This window comes from Prunus avium, chromosome 1 (assembly GCF_965620075.1).
Source record: "Prunus avium chromosome 1, drPruAviu1.hap1.1, whole genome shotgun sequence".
NCBI classification, from domain to species: Eukaryota; Viridiplantae; Streptophyta; class Magnoliopsida; order Rosales; family Rosaceae; genus Prunus; species Prunus avium.
In genome coordinates this window covers 55,658,830-55,684,995 of record NC_142284.1, presented here as the reverse complement: position 1 = coordinate 55,684,995, position 26,166 = coordinate 55,658,830, and the positions used below count along the sequence as shown (strand labels likewise).

Here is a 26,166-nt window from a genome sequence, read left to right as displayed (position 1 = left end):
AACAATCTCAAATGAGCCCTTACTGTTTTACCCAAGAATAGACTCTCTGTCTCAGTTTACTCTTTGAAACTGAAATTTTTTCACTTAACCCCCAGAATCTCTAAAAACTGATGAAATTTTCACTTTATCACTTTAGTTCATTTCCGTCCACAAGTGCTCATGTGACATGGGAATTTTAGTAATTTTAACTATTTTAAAACTACTAGCCCCTTGCCACACGCTCACGCGTGTACCAATTGGTTTTTTGTTTTTGTTTTGTTTTTAGAATTAAGAAAAGAAACAATGGGGAGTTATTTTCCATAAAAGTAGGATCCATTATCTGATTTTGTTTTTAATTTTAATTTTGTATTGTGAATTTACCATATTATCCTCATTTAATTAATAATTTTAATTCTTAATGTTTGAATTAACCAAGGGCATTTTCTGGTATTTTGAATGTTTCACTATTCTCTGTCTTTTGTTATATATATATAGATTAAGTCCAAATTAAATATTAAAAAAATACACGTCTTAATTTTTTTTAGGGTTAACAAAACCCCCTCTTCCCTTTCTTCCCTTCCCGTCAGCTCACTAGCTCTCACCTCCATCCCCTTCTTCCCTTTTCAATCACCCCCATCCCCAAAGCACCCAACCTAGCCACCCCACTCCCCTTCCCCACCATCGTTGCCCGCCTTCCCACTTCCCACTTATATTTCCTTTAATATCATTAAAAACAAACTCACTTGAATCTGGTGGATTGGGGCCATGAGAAAGAAGGGGGTGGGGTGCGATGGGGTTAGGGAGGGGAGGGGAGAGAAGAGAGAGGCAGAGGGAGTGAGAGTGAGAGAGGCAAATAAAGATGATAGAGGAACTAAATTACTAAAATGCCCATATAACATCAGCACATCTAATAGTTTTGTGGACGGAAATGGACGAAAGTGGTAAAGGGAGAAAACTTCAGCAATTTTTAGAGATTATGAAAGTTACGTGAAAAATTTTCAATTTCAGAGGATAAATTGAGATTGAGCTTCTGGTCCATGGGTAAAACAATAATTAAGCCAATAAAAAATGGGTTACACTTGCACCAAAGGTTAAATTGAAATTCATAGAACCAATTTTACCTCTCTTCAGAATCTTTTAATCTTTTAATCTTTTTCCTATAGAAGATATTTTTATTTTAAAATGTACATTACCTGCCTCTTTTTTGGAAGGAAACATTGATCCCTCTACCTCATCACATTTAGACACATGCAAAAACATAAAAAGAATACACATGTCAAACTGTAATTGGCACTAAAGTAAAGGCTCATGCTTCACGAAAGGGAAGAAGGCAAATGTTTTCCTTTCAAAATTCTACAAATTGCTTTCCCTTGTTTTACGCAAGCAAAGGACACAAGAGTAGCTCCTTACGAGAAGGGAAGACGAACAAAAAAGATGAAAAGAAAAGGAAAAAACTGAGATACATTACTGAACTTAAAAATCAGGGATCAGAATGCAACCACAAAACATAGCGACTCTTTATTCTTACCAAATGATACAGTACAACATTTCAAACCAAGCAATATGCACCAGCATTGCCCACAAACCCAGCAAATTCAAGTGATAACCATCAACCTAAAGACTTGAGTCAGGCTGAGAAAACTTAAAAGAGGCATCAAGAACAACTTTGTGGATCATGGATCGTTCGAATATAAAACGATCGATTAATCTGATGCATTTGAGGGTTGGTATTTGAGGATTGGTATTGTAAGGATATATACAATAACTTTACAGGGCATGGGCAGTGGGTGATACGCTTTAATTTCTTGTACGCGGTTTACAAGCAGGAGATTCTCTTTACTCCGCGAACCCAAAGGCAGGCATCAAGATATAAAATCCATATGCCTTCTTCTAATACACGTAAAAGGAATAAACCCTCACCCACTGTACAGTCGAATTCTCACAAGAATATACAACAATGACACCAAAACTTCACATCCCTACCCAAAATGTGGCTTCCTTACTATGAATACATCGGCAAGAGCCTAGCCTCCATCTTTCACTCGGCCATTTCCCTTTGAAACTGATAAACGTGGCGGTTTCCAGGGACGGCTGTGATGTCTGGGATGGTGGGCAGAGAATACTCGCATTGTGGTCCTTTTGTGCTCCGAAAGGACAGATCAAACACAAACCAAAAGTTGCACCACACTACCCATCTCCTTCTGGGGGTTCACCAGAACAAGCATCCTGGTTGATCTGCTTTTCATTTGGAATGCAATCCGCAGGGACATATGCATATCCCTTGGGTAATAGCATATTTTTCATCGACGCTTGATCTGAAGTCATTACCAGTTCTTTCTCAAATGTCTCAGCATGCTGTGAGTTGAAGATTTACAGTTGGCATAAGTCTCTCAACTATGGTTTTAATTAACATATATATACAAGTATAATAAAGAAGACTAGTCAAGGATGCAATGTAAATTACCTTCCTAGATTTTGACCTCCATCCCCCGTCTTCCGAAATATTACAATTTGCAGCAGTAGAAGGTCTACAAGGAATCTGTTTCTCAGAAAATTGTGCCCTCTCTGTGAGCTTTGGAGTAAAATGATCTTGGGATGTGGAGCTGTCATCATCTGTCCTTTGATCATTGTCGATAGTTATCAGAACTCTGGTCCGTCGCTTTTCGGAAATTGTACTGTCCACAGTCACATCATCTGATTTTTGAAATGCCTCACTGCATGATTTGTAACCATCTGTATGTCCTTTAAGAGATGTTGTAGCTGATTCAGAACTAACATCAGGTAGCAAGAAAGGACTATGAACCAGCACGGATCGAGCAACATGATCTCTCCTCACAGCAAGAAGATTATGTGAACAAATGAGCAGTTCCCGCTGCATTTAAAATTAAAACAAAAAACTTACTTAGCATGAATTCCTTAAACAGATAAGTACCATCACAGAATTACATGAAGATTATGCAACAGAAGACCATCGAAGACATCGACATCCAAAACCATAGATTTTTTTTACTCTACATCCACCAGGGTAAGACATAAGGTAACACGTAAACTTATAACCACATACACATCAGCAAAGAATCTGTTGGAGGAAAAGCATGGCCACAGACAAAAGGGGAGACTGGGTAGATTATATGAAAATACAACTTGGTCCAACATGCATGTATCAATGAGAGGCAACATGAAGCCCTTTCAGCAAGAGGCATTGAACCAATGCCATAAACAGTTCGGTAGAAATTATGTGCTTAGTCCCGCTCCAATGGCTTTACAAATGTGTGTACATACAAAATGTCCCAAACTTTATAGGTGCACAAAAGGGAAACACGCAAAAATCTTGAACCAAGAGCGGAAAAGGTTGCAAACCCCATTCAGAACACCTGCAAAGCAGAATCACAAACCCCACCCCACATAGAAGAGAAGCAGCACACTTCTATGAGACAGCACCATTCCAATTGAGAAACACTCCTACAACAATTTCCTTCTTAAATAGTGAAGTAGGTCCTGAGTTCTTAGCCATGGGCCATGGGCCATTGATTTTAAAGATGCACCATATAACAAATTCATGAGGTAAGCAGGTCATCCTAGCCCATATGCAGCCAAGAGCTTGAAAGGCCAACAAAGCAGTAACCATGAAAATGCCTCACCTTTACTTTTTCTCTTTTGATGATTCTTTCGCAAAGAAGGCGTACCCTCTCTAGTTCAACCTGCACAGGACCATTCATGTAACAACTCAATCACGCAATTCAGTTCTATAAACAATCAAAATATCACGTGTCAAAGACACAATTATGGACAACAAAAAATAGATCACTCAGTACATGGTATGAGAATAAGAAGAAAATTGTGTTGATGCTACTGAGGTAAAGAACATTGACCACATGCCTAACGACCATAATTATACATCAAAACTCCTTTCTATTTTAGAAGCATGAAATTGAAAACTCCACATTTTCAATACGTGAACTGTCTGCCTTACTAACAGTTCCAATTCCTAACCTATAATATCTTGAATCATCTTTAGCATTCAGGTATTTGCATCAAGTCAAGCCCCAAAGAAACTTCATATCAAAATCCAGATCAGTCACTTGGAGAACGAAGGGCACTGTAAACCTAATGGCAGGTAGTTGACTAATTAAAAGATAAAAATTCAATCTCTGATATAAGAATATACCAAGAGTAAACTAACACCAAAGAACTTCTTGTGTCCCTGCTAAGTGAATGTGGAGATACTCCAAGTGGATCTCCGAACCAGCTTATCATGAGAATAATTCAAGCCAAAAGGGTGCTGCATTTTTTTGAGTAGAAGGAAGTATTTTTGCTTAGCATAATAGCGAGATATAAAGACCTTGAACCCACATTTTCACGTAAGCGCACACAAGCAAAGCTATACACTGGTATATGCTTTGCGCTTCAATCTTCTGTTTGATATTTTCATGTAATTGTGGACATAGAAAAGTATATGAGCAGCAGTAATTACTGTAAGAATAGCTCTTACCCTAATTTTCCTGAGGTTCTCCAAGTCCTCAGTTCCATGTTTTTGTGTTTCAGCCTGCATAAGTTCAATATCCAAGAAAATAAACATAACATATCATAAACCATCAAAAGGATGGAGACTTTTAAGTAAATAAAAATATAGACCTTCGCCCTCTGCTCAACGCTGTGCTTTTCACAGTACCCCTTGTGTTGAATCTTTCCGCCCAAAGTTTTCACATGCATGTAAAAACCAGAACTTCTAGCACATGAAGGGTGAAATGTTGCCTGACAGTTACCATAGTTGCACTGCAAAAAAATAATAATAATAATACAGATGCCTAACTGTCAGTGATCCTAATTGTAAGATAATAAAAAGGTGAATATAAAAAGCCCTTGCCAGTCAAAGCATAAGATCGCAAGCTAAAAAGATGTTAAACTCTTACCTTTATGCAAACACCAAATTTGCGTCGGCAGATATAACAAAAATCAATCCCCTTAGAAATCGTCTCCTGGCACCATAACAGATTAACATTAAGCGTTAGACTTGCTGGAATATTAAGTTCAATGCTCATGGCAAAGAAAAGATCTTCAGCGAAAACAAAAGTAATTTAAATTGTTCAAAATTGTGATTGCCACAGCATTTTATATACACATACCATTCCCTCAACGGGAGATACTTGCCCCCTTTTGAATGTTGATTCAAAGATCCACTACCAGATGAAACAGCAAATAACATCAATTTCTTCTCTCAAAAAGTATTTAAAACTAAAAAAAAAAACCTAATTGACATTGTTCATGTGCACAACAAGAGAAAATTTTACCTCAGCACAGAAGGCATGCACCCACTGACCATCAGAAGATTTTCTAAAAGCCCCAGTTTTGCCACCACATAAACCACATTCTGCAGCAAAATGATCTTTCTCCCAAAAATTGACAGGAGCTCCAGAGCTTCTAGATGATGATAGTTCTTCACATAATTCACAGTACCACGGACCTGTAGATTCTCTAACACTACGATAGCAATCCAAGTGAATGGCAACCTGTAAAAAAAACGGCTTGGTTATAAGTTATAACCCAAGCAAAGTAGCAAGTTTCATGAAATTAAACCCAAAAGAAAGAGAAGATAACCTTGCAACTGGAACAGACTAAGATCGGGTTTAACAATGTCTCAGAACGTCTGCAGATGTCACAAGATCTAGGATGTTCTTTAGAAAAATCTGCAACAGAATGAACAAAACCAGTGTGTTTTTCCACAGAAATCCTAGGGACAGCCACCCTCGGAAATGTCTCTTTCGCCCGATGCATCAGCTGTGAGGAAAAGCCAGACCTCCCACTAGAAGTATTCAACTTCATCACATTCTGCAGAGAAAAAAAATGACCACATAAATAAATGACACAATAAAGGGCCAAAGTCTTAATGACAAAATTAAAAAATCATTAACCTCCTGATGGGAAGATTCATCAAGGACATCTTTCCTAAATGATGAAATCCTAGAAGAGGCTGCAGCAGCAGCAGTTGCAGCTGCAAGCACAGCCTGTGCTTCTTTATGCCGTCTCTCCTTCCTACCCTGCTTCTTTGCCTCTCTAAGCTCACAAAGATACTGATTAACAAGCACAGCATCCCATTTTTGCCTCCGTACAGCATCAAGTTCCCATGGAAGAGTCTTAACAACATTATATATTAAAATATCTGCAAGAGAATGCATATACAATAGATGTTAATTAGATATATCAATATCAAACATCAATATACAAACTTTTGAAGGCCCCTACCAGAGGCAGGGAACACTGAAAATAAAAGTAACAGAGGATTGAAGAGCAACACATATACCAGTAAAATGCTTTCTCGAAACTACATTGCTGAGCAACCTATTCTGGTAATAAATGAGTTCTCCTTCCACTTCATCTTCTGGAGACGGTTCTCGAGCTCCCATTTTTCGAGCCTTAACCAACTCTTCTAAATTTACCTCATCAGATTTACAAATATTATCACAGCATTTTGGATGCTTATATTGGTGATTACAGCAAACACTGGCATGGGAAGATGCCTCCAAACGAGAAATTTCTCCCTCGCTTGAACCTGCCAAATAACTTACCTGTCAAAACTCACCCATAGCAACAAAAGGGAAACAAAAAAAAATTCATTACCATCATTACCATATATTGGATTTTCCCCATTCTGCATCTCAAACAATTTCTTTTCAATATACGGATGGACATAACAACTAGGAACTTCTGGCTCAGATTTACTGCAAACGTGCATTTGCAAGATTCAGAGGAGTTCTCATGAAATCACAAAACAAAACAAAAAAACGATTTGACAATTTGCCAAAAAAAAAAACTTACTTGACTTCAGGATCAACTGGTTTTGCAACTGAAAACGACTGATCTTCATTTACGATCACTGAGGTACTCTGCAAAGGAATAGTAGCCAGCTGTTCTTGACCCTTTTGCAGAATGCTGCAATTTAAGGGTTTAGCTGAATTACCTGTCCATCAAACCATTTTTGCATGTCAAAAGAGACGCCAATAACTACTTCAATGATGCAAAGGTATCAATGTATGCAACAGTGCAACACAGAATGAACCAAGATACAACAACAAATTTCTAGAAAAGCAGAGCAAATAGAACATAGAACAAAAATTAATGGAAGAAAACAACTAGAAATAGCAACACAATTCATATCCAAATTCCTGTACAGGAATGTAACTGGTATTTCCTGTACTCAAATCCAAAATAATTCAGTAGTAGAATAACTCTCTTTAGCTATAAGCTGCAACTACAACGATTGTAAGCCTCACCACTTCCCGAGTCCTATTCAAATTCACTCCAAGACTCCACCTATTTACTGAATCTATAAATTTTAAGTTGGAGGACACTATTATGAAAGAGATTCGCTATGTGAACCTAATCTGGAATCTCCCCAGAACCAGGAATTTAAAGTCTGACCTAGTCAATCAACATGCACATGAAAAACAAAAATCTTCAACCATTCATTTACTTGATAAGATGGTATGAAGACATCTAACCAGCAGAAACAGAGATGAGTACCTTCTGATTTAGGTGTAAGCGTCGGCAAAGAATGCTGAAACCCATCAGCCTCCGTCAAATTCTGCAAAAACATGAAAATTGTTAGAAACAAAGGTCTGAATAACTGAGGCATAACACAGGACTCAGGAGAGAGGAATGAAGGGACAGAGGAGAGGGGGGTAGGGAGGGTGGGTGGAGAGAAAGCAAGAAAGAGAGGGCAAGCAGTGTTTCATTCCGAGCCACACTCAAGTGAATCAGAGTTCCACAATCACTGACAAATTTCATTTTAAACCTCCGAATAAATATTTCTTACAATCCTTATTACTGCAGCAAGACTATCATAACATTTATAACGTTCAATACCCATGTAACCTTAAGCATACTCACTTCAACTAAACCTACAAGTAGACAACAAACATCCCCAGACCATTTCGAAAATAAACTGCTACCATGTGTTATAACGGAGAAAGCCCTTCCTCATGGAAGCCTTGAAGGCTGGGCCATTTCCTAATTTATTACAGAACTCTTGAACATTGTAGATGACAAACTAAAACCAAACTGAAGTTGGTGAAACACTTAACCACATCACACCCAATATTTACATATAATGCCCTTCCATCATACGACCGAACCAGGAATCAGATTACACTAGTAGTCACAAGCAATAGTCAGAAGGCTTGCATAACCACCTTCTCTCAAATAATTTATTACCTTCTCAACGGGATCAGGGATGGAGACTTTACTTGAATTTTCTTGTTCATCAGTGATCATTTGATCTACCTTATTCTTGTTCAAAGTGCCATTGTCACAAAAGATCCCCTCAGATGAGCTTATTACTTTGTTGTCCTTCAAAATCCTAAAACTACTTTTGGTTCTTCTCCGTGGGGGTACTGACTTAACAGCTACATCTGTCATATCAGACTCTGATAAAGATGCAGCATCAGAACCATCAGAACCCCCATATTCAGCCATGGATGAAATTGCTGATCTTAATTTCATTTTCCCATTTTTCTGCCTTAAGTCCAAGTTAGAATGGTCTTTAAGCCATTTAACTATTCTGCATTGCACATCAGGGAACATGCTATCATCCTGCAGGAAAAGGCCACAAAAGAAAATTTTGAGGAAAAAACATATACCTGCTTAAACTATTTTAGAAACTAATTAAGAAAATAAAAAAATTAATTATCTAGTTTGCATTACAGCAAGTGATGCAGCTAAAGAATCAGGTGAAAGGCCAATGTCTGATGCCACATCCTTCACATTAACTTTTCCACAATCAATCAGCTGCAGGAGAAAAAATGTAAGAATTAAGACAAGCTGGTGAATTCCAAATGTGTTGAGAAGTAAGTGAACCTCAAGTACACATTACCTTCTTTAAAATCAGAGAAAAATTATGGGAGCTGGATGCATTAACATCCTCACTGCTCCTCTCAAATGACCCTGCATCAATAATTGGCTCTGCATCACTACAATCCGACTGAAGTCTAGCATTTAATCTTGAACTAGGAAACACTATCTCCTGTGATTCACAATCACCCAATTTCTCAGAACTAATATCTGGAGCCTCAATAGCGACTGCAATTTTATCACCATTTCTACGGCCAACCCTTAACTTGTTTAATTTGCTCTCTGACAACGCCACGGGTAAATGGTTGGAGACATTTGCATTCCCGTCAGTAGAGACAGGGGGATCTACTAATTGAATGTTTCTGTTATCAGGTACTTCTGAGTGCTTTGGACAGAAGGCCCTCAATTCAACCTACATGTTTATCAAAGGTTAGATCTTCAGTTAGAAAGCCTGATCACAGTCATAAGCTGTCACTTAAGACAAAAAAAACATAGCAATACTAGACACCAGTCACAACAACAATTATAAGATTACGATTCTCAAACACATACATAGAACTCTTACATTATCACACCCATATTTTCCCCAAATTTCCATTCTTTGTTTTGCCTCCCTCGCACATAATGGATGGAATGAAGTTCTGCAAGTTCCTGAACAACAAGCCAAAAAAAAAAAACATTATCTGAGCGAATGTAATCCAAAAGTCAATTCAACAATATTTTAATAGTTGAACAGCGAACTGGTTAAAAATAAATGTGCAATTTTTTAAGAACTAAACCTTGATCCCCCACAATATAAGAAAATATTAAGGTTTTTAAGCCTGCAAATGATCACAAACCTAAAAACCAGAGACAGGAAATCTAGCTCGCATAAAAGTAGCATGGCAAAGACCACCCATGTAAGTATCATGCCAAAAAAGAGCATCACTCAAAAGAAACAAAATGTTCCTCAGACACTTCCAGAAAATGAAATTGCAAGAAGCATGTTTAGACCATTCAGTCCAACTTATCTCACAGACAACTATTAAGTTACATTGCCAAATGAAGTTACGTTCGGTCAAGAGAGAGTTTTACCCAGCAAGTGGGGCGAGGAGAGAGACAACATCTTATAAACAATATGATTAACAAAGAAATATTATTGCTAACATTTTCCATAACACAGAGATCCAAAAAGGCAAGGGAGCATAAAATTACTTTGCAACAAAACTTAGAGCAGGCTCGCTTATTTAATTCTTTCACTGAACGAAAACTTGTAATTCAAGGACAAGAAAATAGTAATAATATTTTGGCAGAACTCCACATAAATACAAAGTACATCTAAAATCCGTACTAATATATAAAAGCAAATTTTAGCAATTGGTGCAACATCCTATATTTTCGTGATGTTTATTTTTTGCAGAATATTTTAAATAAAACTAACTATAATTTAAATATATTATAAAGTAAAAAAAGATAAAATCATTTCCCACTTTACACGCAAAGTTACGAAATCAGTTTGAACATAGATTACTAGCTCCCCACTTCCCGTGGATTTATCGTATGTGGGGGCAAAACCTTACAGCACAAAGTACATGTGGGGTGTTAACAGAACAATGCAACACCATATTTGTATGTTCTAAATTCCAGGACAACTCTCAAGTAAGTCTAATAGATGGAGAACTAAGCACATATACCAATAACGGGAGCATTCCATTGGCATGCCAGCCAAAACAGAAATGATAATTGTATAAGACAGTAAAGCAACAAAGAATACCATGACTGCATCGAACACATGCGCCCCACTTCACCTTGCATACATTACATATTAACTTTCTGCGGGTTTCATTCACGCCTCCAACATTTAGTATGGGCTCCATCTTCACTAAGTCCTCTATATAAACCTCAGGCATCCACTGACAACAAAACAAGTGAGCAAACTCCACGGATCCACCATTTTCAATACTCTTAAGAACTGGCTTTAAAGCCCCACCCTGCTTTGGACAAAGCGCACAAGGCTTTACTGAATTACTAGTATCAGTCTTCTGCTTACACCATGAGCATACCCATGATGCATCTACATCCTCTACCACTCCATAGCACTTCCGATGAACTCCAACCTTACAAGAACGACAAACAATCAATCGGTTTGATTCTTTACCTGCATCGCCCATGCAGCAGAAATGGCATAAAGATGAATTCCCATCACAAGGGGAACCAATTAAGACCTTCTCCAACCCTGCATCAACACCCAGAACCTTCCGTTTCTTTGAAGGGCGCTCTGATGTTAAAGCAATCTTATTCCTATATCCTAAAAGCCACTCAAGACCATAAGGAGAATCTGAAATCGAACTACCCTTTTCCCCCTCAGGCAACCCAGAAGCTCCCACACTATCAATTTCCATGGAATGCTCATCCTTGACCCTCTTGACCTCATCTTCAACGACTCCATTTTCATTTCCACCATTCTCATTCACGTTTCTAACTGCAACAGAAATGGCATTCCTATCATTTGCACTTTCAGCCTTGACGACAACCTCATTAGCATTCCCAACATTTGCATTGTCCTCCTTGACAACAGCATCATTAGCATTCCCGCCATTTATACTCTCATCCTTGACAGCAACACTATTTGAATTACCAGCATTTGCATTCTCCTCACTTACAAAAATCCCATTTGCTTTGACGTTTTCATATGCATTCACCCTCGGACCATTTCCCAAAACCGGAATCAAAAAACACTTGCGAGCAGCTAAATTACTAAGCTCAGACACCTGACACAAGGTGTCAATATCAGGCAATGTCAAGGGTCTAAAGTAGTCCTCAGTCTCCGCCCATATGTTCGAACCCCGCGACCTCTCGCTCTGCCGAGAACTCTTCTTTTCAGCACCGGCATGCGACTTCTTGTGCCGTTTCCGATTATCAGACTGCCTCGACAAGAAGCTAGCCAAGCTCCTAGGCAAGGTGGTGGGCACACTCGAAGCTGAACCATCATCGGTAACATCATACGGAGAGCGCTCACACAAAGCCTTCTTGGCCTGCGAGTAAAAATCAATTCTCAAAGAGCTAGACTTCTCGGGAATTTCCGGTTGGGTCGGCTGAATTTTAGGCGGAACCCTAGAAATTGGGCATGGCCTCTCCTCCGTGCCGCAACCTCCGTCCGCACCCCTACCCATCATCTTCTTCTCCTCGTGACATCGGCCTCCGGTCATCACCGACAACCCCGCAACCCACAACCAACCATATATCCCATCACCGAAATCCTAGCCCTAACCCTAACCCTAAAATTATAAATAAAATTATAAATTTCAATCCTAATCGACCCCTGGTGGACGAAGCCCTGACATGCAGCTAACAGAAAACCCAAACCCTAATTCGAAAACTCGTATTAGAGTGAGCGACGAAGAGAGAGAGAGAGAGAGAGAGAGAGAGAGAGAGAGCGGATGGGTAAGGTAAGTCGCGGCTGGGCTAGGGCTAGGGTTTACGGTTTATATTCTGGTTCGTATTCTTTTGGATCCGTTTTTTTGAGTGGGTTTCCTTCTTTTTTTGTTTTTTTTCTTCGCAAATGAGAGAGAGAGAGATTCGCGTTTTTTGCAGGCAGTGAGTGAGGACGGTACGTTTTAGGAGATATTTTTTATACGTGGGGGCTTTCTAGCATAGAGTGACGCAACACATTTGAACTCGTGCAGTGCCAAAGCTTTACGCGTGGCATTCATTTATAGGATCGAGTGATGGGAATCGTTCACCGAGTCAATTGTCTAATTTGGCAATTGCTCTTACCTTTTTCACTCCCTTTTTTCTCAGTGCTTAATCACTTTCTGTACTTGTGATTATTCAACTTTATGATATTAAAATTAAGGGTTATTCGCAGCAATGGTCCCTCAATTATACCCGTAGTTACACTTTGGTCCATCAATTCAATTATTAGTTGCCGGAGTCACTCAACTAGGTGTTTTGTTGCACCAGTAGTCCTTCCGTCAAGTCTGTTAGTTTTTTCCGTTTAAAATGATAACGTGGCAAGCATCTTTGAGAATCTCATAGATTCGTGAGGGGCAAATCTGACTTTTCAGTTAGCCTTCTTCAGCTCCTTGAACTCAAATGGGGAGCAACAGGCTGTAGGAGTTGCCTGGTTGGGTATCCTCAAATTTCAAGCTTGAAATTGTTATTAAAACTCAAGAAAGCTATGGTTTTCCATTATTGGAAGCTCAAATCAAAACCCTTTACCAAAGCTACCGCATTTTGCATTCAACATATGACCATTCATACTAAAATCGACACACAAAGCACACAATAGCAACAATCAAATGAACACAACTAAGAAACTGGGTTACAAAAACCCTCCAACTCATCTAAATTGCCATAAAAAGCGTGATTAACGATCTTAATAACGTACTCCAAATTAATCCACAAATTATCCAAAACGACATACCCTTAAACAAAAATTTAATTCAGCAAAAGAAAAAGAAAGAGCCTCACAGCAACAGCCCAGTCAAGAGGGATCTCAACATCACCATCGGCAATCTCCTATTGCAAATCCTTAGGGTCCTTGCCGTCGACCGTGCACCCGACGGATACGCAGGTGCCAAGAATCTCCTTCACCGTGCGGCAAGCTCCTTGGCCATGGATCTGTGCTTCATGATCTTCTAGAGAGATGTTTCCACTGTGCTTGATGTTCTTAGTCTTCTTGCGGTAGCGCTCGGGCTCCTTCAAAGCCTTGATAACCAAAGCTTTGATTTGAGAAGTAACCGTCGTCTGTACAAATAGGGTGGAGCTTGAGCCGGCGGTCCACCTCCACTATGAACCGCTCCCTGAGCCAGAGCTGTATGGACAGGGCCTTGTTCTTCCACAAATCGCCACCCTCGATCCTCGCGGCAGCCATTTACAAACACGCACGCGCAATTACAGAGAGATTGAATCAGAAGAGAGCACAAGATCAAACAAATACAGAGAGAAATGGAGGTTCGAAGAGAGAGAGATAGAGTAGCCAAGCCTAAGCGCGAGTATAGAGAGCGAGAGAGAGGAAGGAAATGGGTATGCGGCAAAGCCTTGTGTTGTGCCGGGGTGCACGATGTACCTTGATGCGTGGTGCGAAGACGATGAAGACGAAGACGCCACAGACCCATTCCCCGAAACGACGACGTTGAGGAGTTCCAGGGCCATGTCTTTTTTAGGTTTTAAAATATTTTCTTATCATGAATTTCCGAATTTACCCTCACTTTTGACAGAAAATTTAACAGACTTAACGGAAGAACTACTGGTGCAACAAAGCACCTAGTTGAGTGACTCCGGCAACTAATAATTGAATTGATGGACCAAAGTGTAACTACGGGTATAGTTGAGGGACTATTGCTGCGAATAACCCTAAAATTAATTAATTGGAAATTTTGTTCAAATAATGCAATATTATATTTACACAATTTCATTAACTTATCTATTTTATCAAGAAAATGGTAATGGTTCGGAGCATACGAGACTCCTAAATATTAAAAATTACTAGTATATGCTAAATATGCTATTGTCTCCGCTTAGCGAAGAATAACCTAATGATTTATCGGAAAATACAAGAGAAATTAAAACTAAAAATAATTTTGAGTATCTTTCTTTTTCAATAAAATTTAAATAGTCATTAATACAACCATTAAACGAAAAACATACAACAAGCTTTAATATAAATTAATCTAAAAAGTTTTAAAGTCCTTACTATATAAAAACTTGAAAACAAAAATTATGTTATGATAAAAGGCAAATGTGAACAAACACAATATCTCAAATTATTCTAAAACGTTTTAAAGTCCTTAGTATATAGAACTCGAAAACGAAAATCAAGTTATGATAAAAGGTAAATGTGAACAAACGTGATATCTCAAATTAATCTGAAACATTTTAAAGTTCTTACTATATAAGAACTTGAAAAACGAACATCAAGTTATGATAAAAGGCAAATGCAAACAAACGCAATATCTTAACTCTTCAACACGTTCTAAATTGGAAACAAATAAAAGATAATAACAAAAGTAATAGTCGCACACACAAGACGAACATAATTCAAATCATACATTCACATGTTAAAAATTGATTTTTAGTGAGTTGAATTTGTTTGAGTGCATGTGCAATGTGGCTTAACTAAATAAGGCTACAATAGACTTTATCGATCATGATATAATTATTAGTATCGATAAGTTTTGGTCCAAGTCACAAAAGAGATGAAAATCTATGAATTCATATTCAAATTCTTATTAACATATGCTTTGAACAAAGATTTGATCAAATCAAATTATGTTGTACTATTCTTCAAATTATGTTACATATTTATATTGATTTTTTGTTGGTCAATAAATATTGAAATTATTATAATTCATGCTTTATTATTCGTTTATTAAGACATATAAAATAAAAAAGCAGGTGAATTTTATATTATAATTCATAATTTAAGATATACAAAATTAAGAATTAGATTGATTACGAGGAGTAATTTCCACAGTTGATTGATCTAGTTTGGATGCACATGCTTCGAGTAGTAATGATAGGGAGATTTGGATTGAGGGGAGGGAGCTCTTTGGCTTTCTCATTTGCTTCAAGCTGACGTAGTTTAGGGTTCTTGAGTTTCATGAAATTTATTTTCGTAAGAAAAGAAAAAGGATTTTTATTCTATATACTTCGCAATTTTTTTTATAAATGTAGTGGCACATGCACGTGCGTGACACTAATGTTTGGTGAACATGTGCGCGGCCATTCTTAGAATTTAGTTTTTTTTTTTTTTTGGTTGCAAAATTTTAGCTTTTAATTTATCCAAATTTATTATTTTTGGCAGAGTCATGAAGTAAAAATAAATTAATTCCACTAAATACAAGGATTAAAAGCGTAATTATTAACATTTCCCCAAGAAAGCAAAAAAGAAAAACAAAAGACAAAACGGAAGCTTCAAGCATCGACTAGAAACAGAGTGGAGCAATTCACAGTTGACGAAAAGCAAAAAAGAAAGCAGAGATCGGGGTTTTCGAACAGTCCGGTAGGCGGCACCCGATCCGGTTTGTCTTCGCGAACCAATAACCACCGAAGCAAGTTCAAGCGGCGTCGTTTCATATGGATGTGTCGGAGCTTTGGGCGATCTTCGGGCCAGGCGTAGCCGGCGCCGTGTTCGGAGCCGGTTGGTGGTTCTGGGTCGACGCCGTCGTTTGCAGCTCCGTCAAGGTCTCCTTCGTCCACTACCTCCCTGGTCCGACCCGACCCGACCCAATTTGATCATTCTTTTTGCATGTTTTCGGTTTCTAGGGTTTTTGATTTGTGTCTGTGATTGGTGGTTTTTGCAGGCATATTTGCATCTTTGGCGGCGTTGATGTTCAATTGCGTTAAAAAGGAAGACATTGATTACTCTCCGTACGAAGAGGGCGAGTGGAGGTGAGCAATTGTAGTATTGCTCTTTTTGCACAGCTTAAAATTGAACATGAGTCCTTCTTATTTAGTTTTCAATGTGACTGTTTTCTGCGATTTTGATTTGTGTATGCAATTGTCTTAATTTAGTTTGCTTAGATGATTTAACCATTCTAAATCAAGAAATAAGATAATGATATGATTAGTTAGATGATTTAATATTTGGCCATTGAATGTAAAGCTGTAAACACATTGTTATGCATATCTGTGAGCTTGATATTGAGCTCAGGATTGTAAGGTCTGTCTCATTTGATCATTTGAAGCTATGGATTATGAGAATTTGATGTTCTTTCTGTTTGATTGCTTCTCTGAATTGCCACAGGTTGAAGCTTTGGCTGTTCATTGCCTATGTTGTAGCCTTTGTATCTCTAGCGGCATCGGTGGGTTTGCTAATACAGGATTCACTTGTGACAACTGGTCCTCCAGTGTGGACAGGAGTTGCTGGTGTCTTGCAATCAGTTTTTGTGTTGATCAGGTAAAGTTGCTTTTATGGAGCCCCGCCCCCACCCCTTATGTATTTGAGATCTATAAATGGGGGCACTCCTTGTTGATAAGCATGCTGTTGTACATTTACTCTATTTGTGTGTATGTGTCTCATGGATATATTTCTAAGTCATTTCTCATTGAATTCCTTTGCTTTCATGCCTCTCAATAGCTTTGCTTTCACCTGTTGAATTTACGACGAATATATGTCGGTCTCAGAATATAAGTAATGTGTTTTGTTTCTGTCTTAAACATGTAAAATAATGATATTTTCTGGCACCCTACTATTGGCTGTCTAGGGGGCACCCTAATCGATGAGCGACATCACTGTAATGGAATGCACATACACGCATGAACATGAATGTGCATAAGTACATATGCAGGCACTACAATGCTTTCAATGCTTTAAAATGTATTTTTATGTAACCCATACCGTTCTACCAAGCCAGTTTAACTCATTTTCTGTTTCCTGCAGTGGGCTAATTTATTGGACTGCTCACCCGGAGTAAGTAGGGATGTATGAGCTGTACCTTTTCCTTTGGAACCTGGATTTCGCAAGTGTATGTGTATCATTTAACTTCTTCAAACAGTTTGGACCAAGGAGACAGAAAGATGAATGGTAGATTGGGTTCGAATTCCAATTCCATAGTTAATATGGAAGGTATTGTTCACCGTTGTAAATGTTTATATTGTCCCACCAGTCTTGTTTAAATTGCTAAAACTAAGGCAATGCCTTTTCAAAATCTGAGTTTGTTTGCCTTATCTTTCGTACGTTACTTCACAACCCCGCATGATGCGAGGGCTTATGATAAAACATTGATTACATCAAATGACTTGGTCATGATGATTCATTTAGTTATGTCTCTATGCAAGTATGGGTCACGCATTGGAATCAATTCATAAATTTTGTGCTTAATATTTTGAATCGAACTATAGATACGGGGAGCACAACCGCGCATCAGTGCATGCAAGAACATACTTTCATGTTGCAATTTGTACAAAACTGGGCGAGTCAAGCAAAAGAACGGATGTCGGATTCCGTTTTGACGGGAATTTGGGCAACAAGAGTCAGGTAAGCAATCGGGTGGTTGTCATCTTGATAGGAAAGAGGAGAGATGGGAGAGAGGTGAGAGAGAGGGGGAAGACTTAGAACTACACTTCAAAACTGTTTTTGATTTGCCTTCATAATATTCTATGTATTTTCTGCTCTCCTTCTCCCCACTTTTTTAATTAAAAAGCAAAAGGAAAATGATGCAGTTACCTAACGCTACTTTTTATTATATAATAAACCTAAAGTGTTGCGTTTCCCGCCAGACCTTGTAGGCCCAAAAAAAATAAAGTCCTATGATGGCATCTTGTTAGTGGTCACTTTTTTTTTTAAGCGAAAGTGCTCCTTAGAGAGGCAATTCCAAACGTGCGCTGTTGCGCTTAATGGTATTTTTGTTGAACATAAAACATAACTCAAGTCATATGGAAGAGTGGAGTTTTAAGGTTCAAGCCTGCTGCCAAAACTTTGTTAGAAACGATGTAATTCTCCTAAAAAGCACTGAAAGTACCTTCTACCTATTTCACCTGTGTAAACACACCCAAATTTTTCTACTTTGAATATCCAATTTTCAAACATTCTTGTTTGTGGTTTTACCAATTGTAGGCTTTGTTTTTTTTCATCATCCTTTTCTTTTTTGGCAGTCGTTTAGTTTGATTTGTTCTAGATTGGAAAATAAAATCTTGAATACATTTCTTCTATTTCCATTATTCATATGTAATTAGGGCCATCAAATAATAACATGAACTGATCTAACGAAAATATTAATGAATGACTATGCATAAACATTCATACCAAGATGAACTAAAACTAAAAATAAACCTTTTTGATTTCTTCTTTTCCGTAAAATTGACCAAAAACATCATAAGCTTTTTTCTTGTAGAATGAAAACCCTCCTGAAGAAAAAGAAAAAAAAGAAAAAAAGAGGAAGAAAAAGGACCAAAATACACCAAAATATCAATTTCTCATTCTTCTTCCACTGCAGACAAAATAGCCCCTACCCTACCCCTCCCCCATAAAATTTTAAACCTAAACAAAAACCATTTTAGGCAGACAGGATCGGGGGCACCTGTAACTTATTGCACTATTTGCAGAATGCAGAGTTTTAACCGAAACTCAGTCTCTTCTTTCATACCAAACTCATCAGCTTTTTTTTTTTCTCCAAAACAAAAGAGAAAAGAGACTAACCATCTGCCATCAAAAAAATTGAAAATTCTTGGATCTATGTGTGAGGAAAAAGAAAATCAAGCTTCAGACCCAGAGTCAGATGAGCTCAAGTCAGAGCGAGCCCCGCCCAAATTAGTTGCACGAGATTCAGACAGCGTAGAAAGCTTTGGCTGCATGCCTCGGCAAAGTTTCAAAGATGGCCTTGATTTCAGGACCTGCATACAGAAGAGCACACCCAAAGAGTTAATAAAATGCATTAGCAAATTGTTAAACAGAATATGTTCAACTGCAGAAACCTATTTGGCATATAGCAAATAGTGACATTAATAACCAACTCCAAAAGCACCAACATATATAGATCTATAATAAGAGTTCAAAACAAGACTAAATAGTACAAAAAAATTATTTTTCTTTTATCAAGGCTTAATACAGAAATAATAACCAACGACAAAGCATTGCACCTATTTTGTTTCCTGGACACAATTATTTAAATTTAGTTCTGCCCAATTCTATTAGCTTGAGTGGTCCCATTCTTGGAGCAAGCTAGATCAAAACCCTTAGTGGAGCGAAGAAAGAGTTCTGTACCTGGTCATAAAATGCACTTATCTCTTCTTCTGTAAGACCACCATCATCACAAGGGTTATCATCCCATCCAAGAGATCGAAGGAAACGAGCCTCTTCCTCATCAGGATAAACTGCCACACTAGGGCCAGTATCAGAAAACCTCTGAACCTCTTCAGAGCTATCACCATTCACAGTCACCTCACCACCATTTTCAATCGCGTGAGGGCTCGCAGGGTCACTGAATACTTCCCCAGTTAGTTCACCTGATTTCTCCATAGTGGGAGATGAAATGATAGGGCCTGAATCTGGGAGAGTAATTGAACTGTTCATTGAGGTTTTCTTCTTCAAGAGATTGAAAAAATCATTCCGGCTCTGGACTTGAGACAAAGAAGGTCTCTTTTCCAATGTGGATCCAGATTTCAGATCCAAGGCAGCTACCTTGCGCTCCACAGGCGAAAGCTTTGGGTTGTTGGGGCTCCTTAGAGGAGCAGATGCAACCGCAGGAGCAACAACAAGTGGGCTATTTGCTGCTCTGCTGGCATTATTTGTAGGGCTAGTAACATCCTTTGGAGAAGAGGAGACACCATTTTCCCATACTGGTTTAAGAACCAGGAACTTCCCATGAGATGTCTTTGGAGGATCAGACTTGACAGGACCACCACGAAGAGATTGATTGCCGTGGTGCAATTGAGAGGGTTGCTGCTGTTGTCCACCCTTGGCCGGTACATTCATTTCACCAGTCCTGGCTGCTGTTTTGGGCTTTGATTTGTCAGAAGAATTCAGAACCTGAAAAGATGTTAGAAAATTGTTACTAGAACTCAAAAACATAAAGGCTTTTGGCAAATAAGCAAATCAGACGTGTTTGATTGTGTTCTTTGTCTGTATATGTATGAATATACATTTCTTGAAAAATGAATGGCATATAAGTCAATTCTTTTCAATCTTGACCATTTATCTATGTACTACTCATCAAACTTGACCATTGAGATTAACTTAAAAAGCAGCACGAAAGAGTCATAACCCAATTACAGTGTAAACAACAAAACTTCAGACAACAATTACAAAACACTTTTCACTAGTTTCAAACCAATGATGTGGGAAACACAATGTATGCTTCTAACTAAGAAAGAAACACAACAATCCTCTTCATTGCATAACTGGAGCAAAAGGGTGTAGGTTTTCCTTATAAGGAAAATTGTTAATCTCCATACGACAGAAGAAGGTTCATTTCTCTCCAAAGGGAACACCCAAGTAAATAGGACATTCTTCATGCTGTGTATCTTACAATGAAAATAAAAACAAGTATTCCATCTTTTATTCAGTGCCTAAGAAATAGCATGAAGGAAACAGCAGAGTCCTGATCAGAAGACAGCCGGTAAATAACGAGTTTTGCAACACACTATCACGTCCATCTACTCCCAAGAATCCCCACCATACACGGACCAATGACAAGAGAGGGAGAGGGAGGAAAACATAAGGAGTAAGAGAGGGAGGGTTCTCGAGCATCAGAAGAACTTAAATAATCTAAACCAATGGCTGTCTCTTATTTATGTCACTGAATCATCTATCACCCTAACAATCTATACAGATAATGAGAGAGAGTAAATAGGTCCAAAATCAACTAAGAAACTCATTGCTTACATAGTTTTGAAATCAAATTAGACTGCTCAACAAGTAACTGTCAACTAATCTGAAATATATCAACCCTATTACTTTAATTGAGTCTAAGAAGAGAAACTCCAGCAAAGCGTTATTCGAATTTGCTAGTACGCCAAACATACACCTCTAAACATGAATGACTTCTAACTTGTAAGGTTGGCTCGATAATCACAAGTTACTTGTCTCAAATAGAGCATCAATCACAAGAAAATTCAGTTTAACATCCTCCAAACACCTTTGCACAACAGGTGAGATCATGAAGTTTGATATCAACAAAAGTGAAAGCAAAACTAGTCACAACAAGTAACCTAAATTATTGAAATAAGGGAGATGAAAAACCTATGAAAATTAAAACAATCCACAAATTTACTACAAGCACCTTCTAGCCAAACATCAAAGAATATGTATAAAAGGGGAAGGATAAAAAAACACTATGTAGCTTGCATCATTAACTAAGTTCCTTATTTTCTTGATGGTTAACTATACGAACACTTAAAACAAGCATGACCCACAAAATATTATTGCTAACACCTGTCTGATTAATTAGAAGTCATAAGTTTAACAGCACTAAAACAAGCTCATGCAAACATCAGTGTAAGTTCACTTACTGAAGCTTTGGGCATCGAAGGGGTTACTGGTATTAATTGCCTCGATTGCTTGATAGCCAATTCCTCAAGCCTCTGGGTCTTGATAGATAACTACACAAGAAAATGCATTGTCAGATCAGCCAGAAGTACATACTGTTCAAATAGCATGAGGCAAGTGAAATCTCAGTTACCTGAGGAGCAGTGCGAGCTCGTGCTGGAGCTTGCGCTAATGCTTCAGCCATGTTAAGACCAGCCATTGCAGTTGAAGTACCAGAACCCGAAGTAGCAGCAACCGTTGGTTGAACAGGAAAGGATCCTGAGCTACTGCTTGCAATGATAGTAGAAGGCACCTCTGCCAGAGCTGACGTCCATCCCTCCCCACCAATTAAAGCTGAACTACCAACAGGCAGGCTCTGAACAGCTGTGCTAAATCCAGGGGATGGAACTCTTCCAACATCAGGCACAGCTGGCCTTTCTTCAGTTCCGAGTGAGGGAAAATCCTTATCAAACACAACCTTCTGAATACCAACTCCAACCCCAGAAAGCAAACCGTTGCCATTGTTATGATTGCTGTTACTACTTTTTGAGTCAATAACAGCTCTTCGGGGCAAAAGCTCACTTTGTTTCCTGGCCACCATAGACTGAGAACGCCGCAAAGTATCCTTCTCAACTCTACTGGTAAAAATATTTCCCAAAGGGTCAGAGCAGTCACGGTCCCAATGGTCCCCATAGTTTAATCTCTCCTTTTCTTTATCACGGTCCTTATCACGGTGGCTTCTGTTAAAACTACTGTAAGCATGCTTTGCAGAACCATTACTAGAACTCCTCCGTGAATTGGAAGAGGAAGATCGGTCCAGCAGAAAAGCAGAACGTGGTGTATCAAAATCACTTATGCTCTTTGAGGTTCTATTTCTCAGGTGATGAGCCAAAGAAGTAACATCTACACATGAGTTATAAAAAAAAATCTCAGTCAAAAGATGTTCCCATAAGATTCATCTAAATAGATGCCTCCACAATATGTATGTGTGTGCAAATGGCAGTATATGTGTAAAAATCAAAGGAAAACATTGGGTCCATGAAACTTAAAAAGCAAAAAATACCTGAGTGAGAAGAAGATGATGCAAAATGGTGGGCTGAATTGCCACCCCCAGTAACACTTCCTGTACTTCTCAACCATTCTGGAACTAAAGTGGGTTCACTTCTTTCCATAAGGAGCAGTGAACATGATCAGGTACAACAACAGAAACACTTCTCACCTTCTTCACCGCCTCTTCCCTTTCCCCAAATTTATTATATTTTGGCAAAGATACTAAGTTCCAACTATAATGTTTTTTTCTTCTAAACAACCAATATTGCTTCACAATCAACCTGACAAGCAAGTCGCTGCCACTACTCCAAATGCACTAACCACTACAATGAGAGTGGTTGATTTATCCTATATATGGCAACTATAATTTGCCTCTGTCAAACTTATCAAAAGAATATCCACACAGTTCTGCACCGCAAAGGTACTCTTCTGTATAGAATAGCAAAGTCCAAGTTTCCTTTTCCCTAAATAACCAATCTTGTTTCAGAATCACTGCAATTAATCAAGTAAACAGGCTCCGATATTGCTACGCACTGAATAGCATATTATCTATATCTACCAACACTAGGGCTTAGAAAAACAAACAGATTTTCACCAAGGTGTGAACCCAGAGCACGAAAACAAAGGCAATGGCAAGGACAAGGTGCATGTCTCGAATTACAACACAATGGGATTGAAGAAACGGAAACAAGGAAGATAAAAGGAAAAATCTGTCTACGCATCCATCTTCAATCAAAAGATGGATTTGCAGAAGGAAATTGCAAACTCAGAAGACCCTCATCTTCAAGCCCAACAGACAGATAAGCAATAGGTGTGTTAACTATGGCAACAAAGAATAACAACCCACGATTCTCGCACGAAAATTCACACCCATCAAACAGTTCAATCTCCAGAGAAAGAGACAAAAAAAAACCCTAGGGCGACGCCAACATCTGGGAGTGAACGCCGAGTAAATGCGCTAAAATAGAAACCCTAGCACATGTATATATTATTATCCCTCTCTGCGTCTATCTAACTCCGAAGACCTAGGATTTCCACAGCCCCAAAATTATTCGACCATAAACGATACGAAAAACTTCAGAGAGAAAAAGAGAGAGAGAGGACTAACCCTAGCCCAGCAGTGATTGACGATTAAGCCAAAACGTAACCGTTTTAATAACCGTCCCCAGTATATTCTCTCTCTATATTGAAAACAATGCGTTTCAGAGAGAAAAAGGAAAGAAGGAGAGAGAGAGTTTCAGAGTGAAAGCGGCGGAGAGCGAAACGCAGAGAAGGAAGAGGGATTTTGGGAACAAAACGCAGAATGGGGCTCAGAGTCTGAGTCTGGAAATAGGGTTTTGTTTGCGCGAGGAGAGAACGATAGAATTGGGTTTGGGCGTGTGTGTGTGTGAGAGAGAGAGAGCGAGAGAGGGAGAGAGAGAGGGAGAGGGTGTGTGTAATTTTGTGTTAGTTTTAGCGACACTGGGAACGAAACGTATGAAGAACAGCCTCTTCTTCTTTAGGTAAAAATCGGAAATTAAAATTTCGTATATATATTTTATCGAAATTTTATATTTTTGCACACTATTTTTGCTTTAATAAAAAACAAAACCCAAGTATTTATTATTGAGATAATTATATACGGTATATCAACTGGGTTCTATATTATGGACTGTCTGTAATCTTAACCTATCAGTTGTCTCTGGTATGCTGTGTGGAGGCTACACTGCTACACAGTGCCTATCTTTGTATTATAGACGGGATGTGTGGGTCTATGAGCGTTTTTTGTTTGAGATTTATCTTGAGATCATGGGCGGCATAAGCACAAAAATTAGGGTTATAATGACCAAATTGACCTTGGGTTATCCAATTAACGTTTTCATTAAGGAATCAAATTAAAGATTTCCATCAAGAAAAAGAATTAATAAAGATTACAAATTGCATTGCTGGCCAAAAGGGACCACTAATTGATTTTCAATACATATGTAGCAACACCCCGTACATAATATTTATACATTGCAATGGAAGTTGTGATAGGGAGAGACAATATAAATTATGTAAATGAATCAAAAATATGTCCCATTTTCTAGGTGCATCTTGTAAAATACCATATAAATTCGAATTTAATGATTCAATTATTTATTTTATTTTATTAAAGTGATATTGAGGGAGTGGGGAATCGAACATATGACCTTGGATGCAGTGTTAGGTAAAGACTCTTAACCACTTGAGTTAGAAGCCACTCGCTAGACCGTTTATTAATCTCCATTCAATATCATCTTTACAAAGAAATTAAGCAAATTAAAAATTAAAAAATTATTAAGACATCTAATTACAACTAAATAACTAAATAACACATGGTGTTTTCAGTATAACCACAAATGATCACCATCTAATCTTATGGAGTGGCTATATGATTTATGATTTGAAAAAATGTCGAAAGTATAGTTTTCAAAGAACAATCCTATAAATGAACGGTTCACATTGTAATTGTAGAGTGAGCCCTAATAATGTGTCCTTTAAACAAACTTATTTAAGGCAATCATCCAGTAAGCTTCATCTCTACATTTTTATCTAATTAAAGTTATATACTTGTAAACGCGCTTTTATCTTTTTCTTCTTTTTTAAAAAACTATTATCATGCACTATTTGAAGTGAAATTTTCCTATCATATTGCTATAATATATAAGTGGGGATGATTGATTCAAAATGTTTCTAACACTAATAAAAATACTTATTTTTGCTATTTGTTTATTTAATACGATATCTTCAACATCTTGAAACGGTTAGCCCCCACTTATGGCCAGTTTGGCATTGCTGTGCTATGAAAATAATCGTTGTCAGATTTGCTGTGAGAGAAATCAACTATGAGAGAAAGCAGTTTGGCGTTTGGTAAACTTTTTGTTAAAAGTGTTGTTGGTATTGATTTCCTTATAATCAGAAAATGATTGTGGCATAATCATTAAACTCAGCACCTCTTCAAAACTGATTCCTGGATAATCAGAAAATGAAAGCACCCCATTAGCTGCTTTCCCTTATAGCTTTCTCTCACAGCAATTTTTAACAATAAGTGATTTTCTCACAGTTTATCAAACGGGCTGGACTTCCCAAATTTTTTTTAAAATCACTTATCACCCCAAATAAACAATGCCAAACGGGCACTTACTACTAGTCTATGAACTTTAAATATTTTTGCTTTTTCATTCCCAAACCAAACTAGAAGTTTATTTGTTGATCTCAAAAAAAAAAAAAATAGTATTTTATTATTTTTTTCGTGAAAACAACTAGCAGATTGCCAAAAGAACCAATAACTTTATTTGGAAAGGTTGTCCATCTGGCTTTCTATAATTTAAATTGCTTTT

At 38.0% G+C, this 26,166-nt stretch overlaps 3 protein-coding genes across 3 annotated transcripts; 1 reads left to right on the top strand and 2 right to left on the bottom strand.

Moving 5' to 3' along the window:
* Positions 1-1,472: 1,472 nt before the first annotated feature.
* On the bottom strand, positions 1,473-12,426 carry LOC110753945 (PHD finger family protein). The gene is made up of 19 exons (XM_021954943.2): positions 10,580-12,426; positions 9,392-9,477; positions 8,849-9,238; positions 8,680-8,763; positions 8,191-8,568; positions 7,501-7,561; positions 6,796-6,937; positions 6,607-6,698; positions 6,281-6,529; positions 5,892-6,139; positions 5,578-5,808; positions 5,271-5,489; positions 5,106-5,159; positions 4,893-4,958; positions 4,615-4,755; positions 4,472-4,525; positions 3,621-3,680; positions 2,444-2,851; positions 1,473-2,334 (listed from the first exon to the last, which is right to left on the bottom strand). The coding sequence occupies exons 1-19, from the start codon at positions 12,012-12,014 to the stop codon at positions 2,167-2,169; spliced, it is 4,566 nt and encodes a 1,521-aa protein (XP_021810635.1). The 5' UTR covers positions 12,015-12,426; the 3' UTR covers positions 1,473-2,166.
* Positions 12,427-15,685: 3,259 nt separating this feature from the next.
* Positions 15,686-17,546, top strand: LOC110752823 (transmembrane 50A-like protein). Its single transcript, XM_021953560.2, has 4 exons — positions 15,686-16,018; positions 16,113-16,200; positions 16,556-16,708; positions 17,192-17,546. Exons 1-4 carry the CDS (start codon positions 15,886-15,888, stop codon positions 17,223-17,225), a joined length of 408 nt encoding a protein of 135 aa, XP_021809252.1. The 5' UTR covers positions 15,686-15,885; the 3' UTR covers positions 17,226-17,546.
* A 1,015-nt stretch (positions 17,547-18,561) lies between these two features.
* On the bottom strand, positions 18,562-24,319 carry LOC110753379 (C-jun-amino-terminal kinase-interacting protein). The gene is made up of 5 exons (XM_021954283.2): positions 22,839-24,319; positions 21,930-22,678; positions 21,760-21,849; positions 19,514-20,278; positions 18,562-19,143 (listed from the first exon to the last, which is right to left on the bottom strand). Exons 1-5 carry the CDS (start codon positions 22,945-22,947, stop codon positions 19,006-19,008), a joined length of 1,851 nt encoding a protein of 616 aa, XP_021809975.1. The 5' UTR covers positions 22,948-24,319; the 3' UTR covers positions 18,562-19,005.
* Between the last annotated feature and the right edge of the window lie 1,847 nt (positions 24,320-26,166).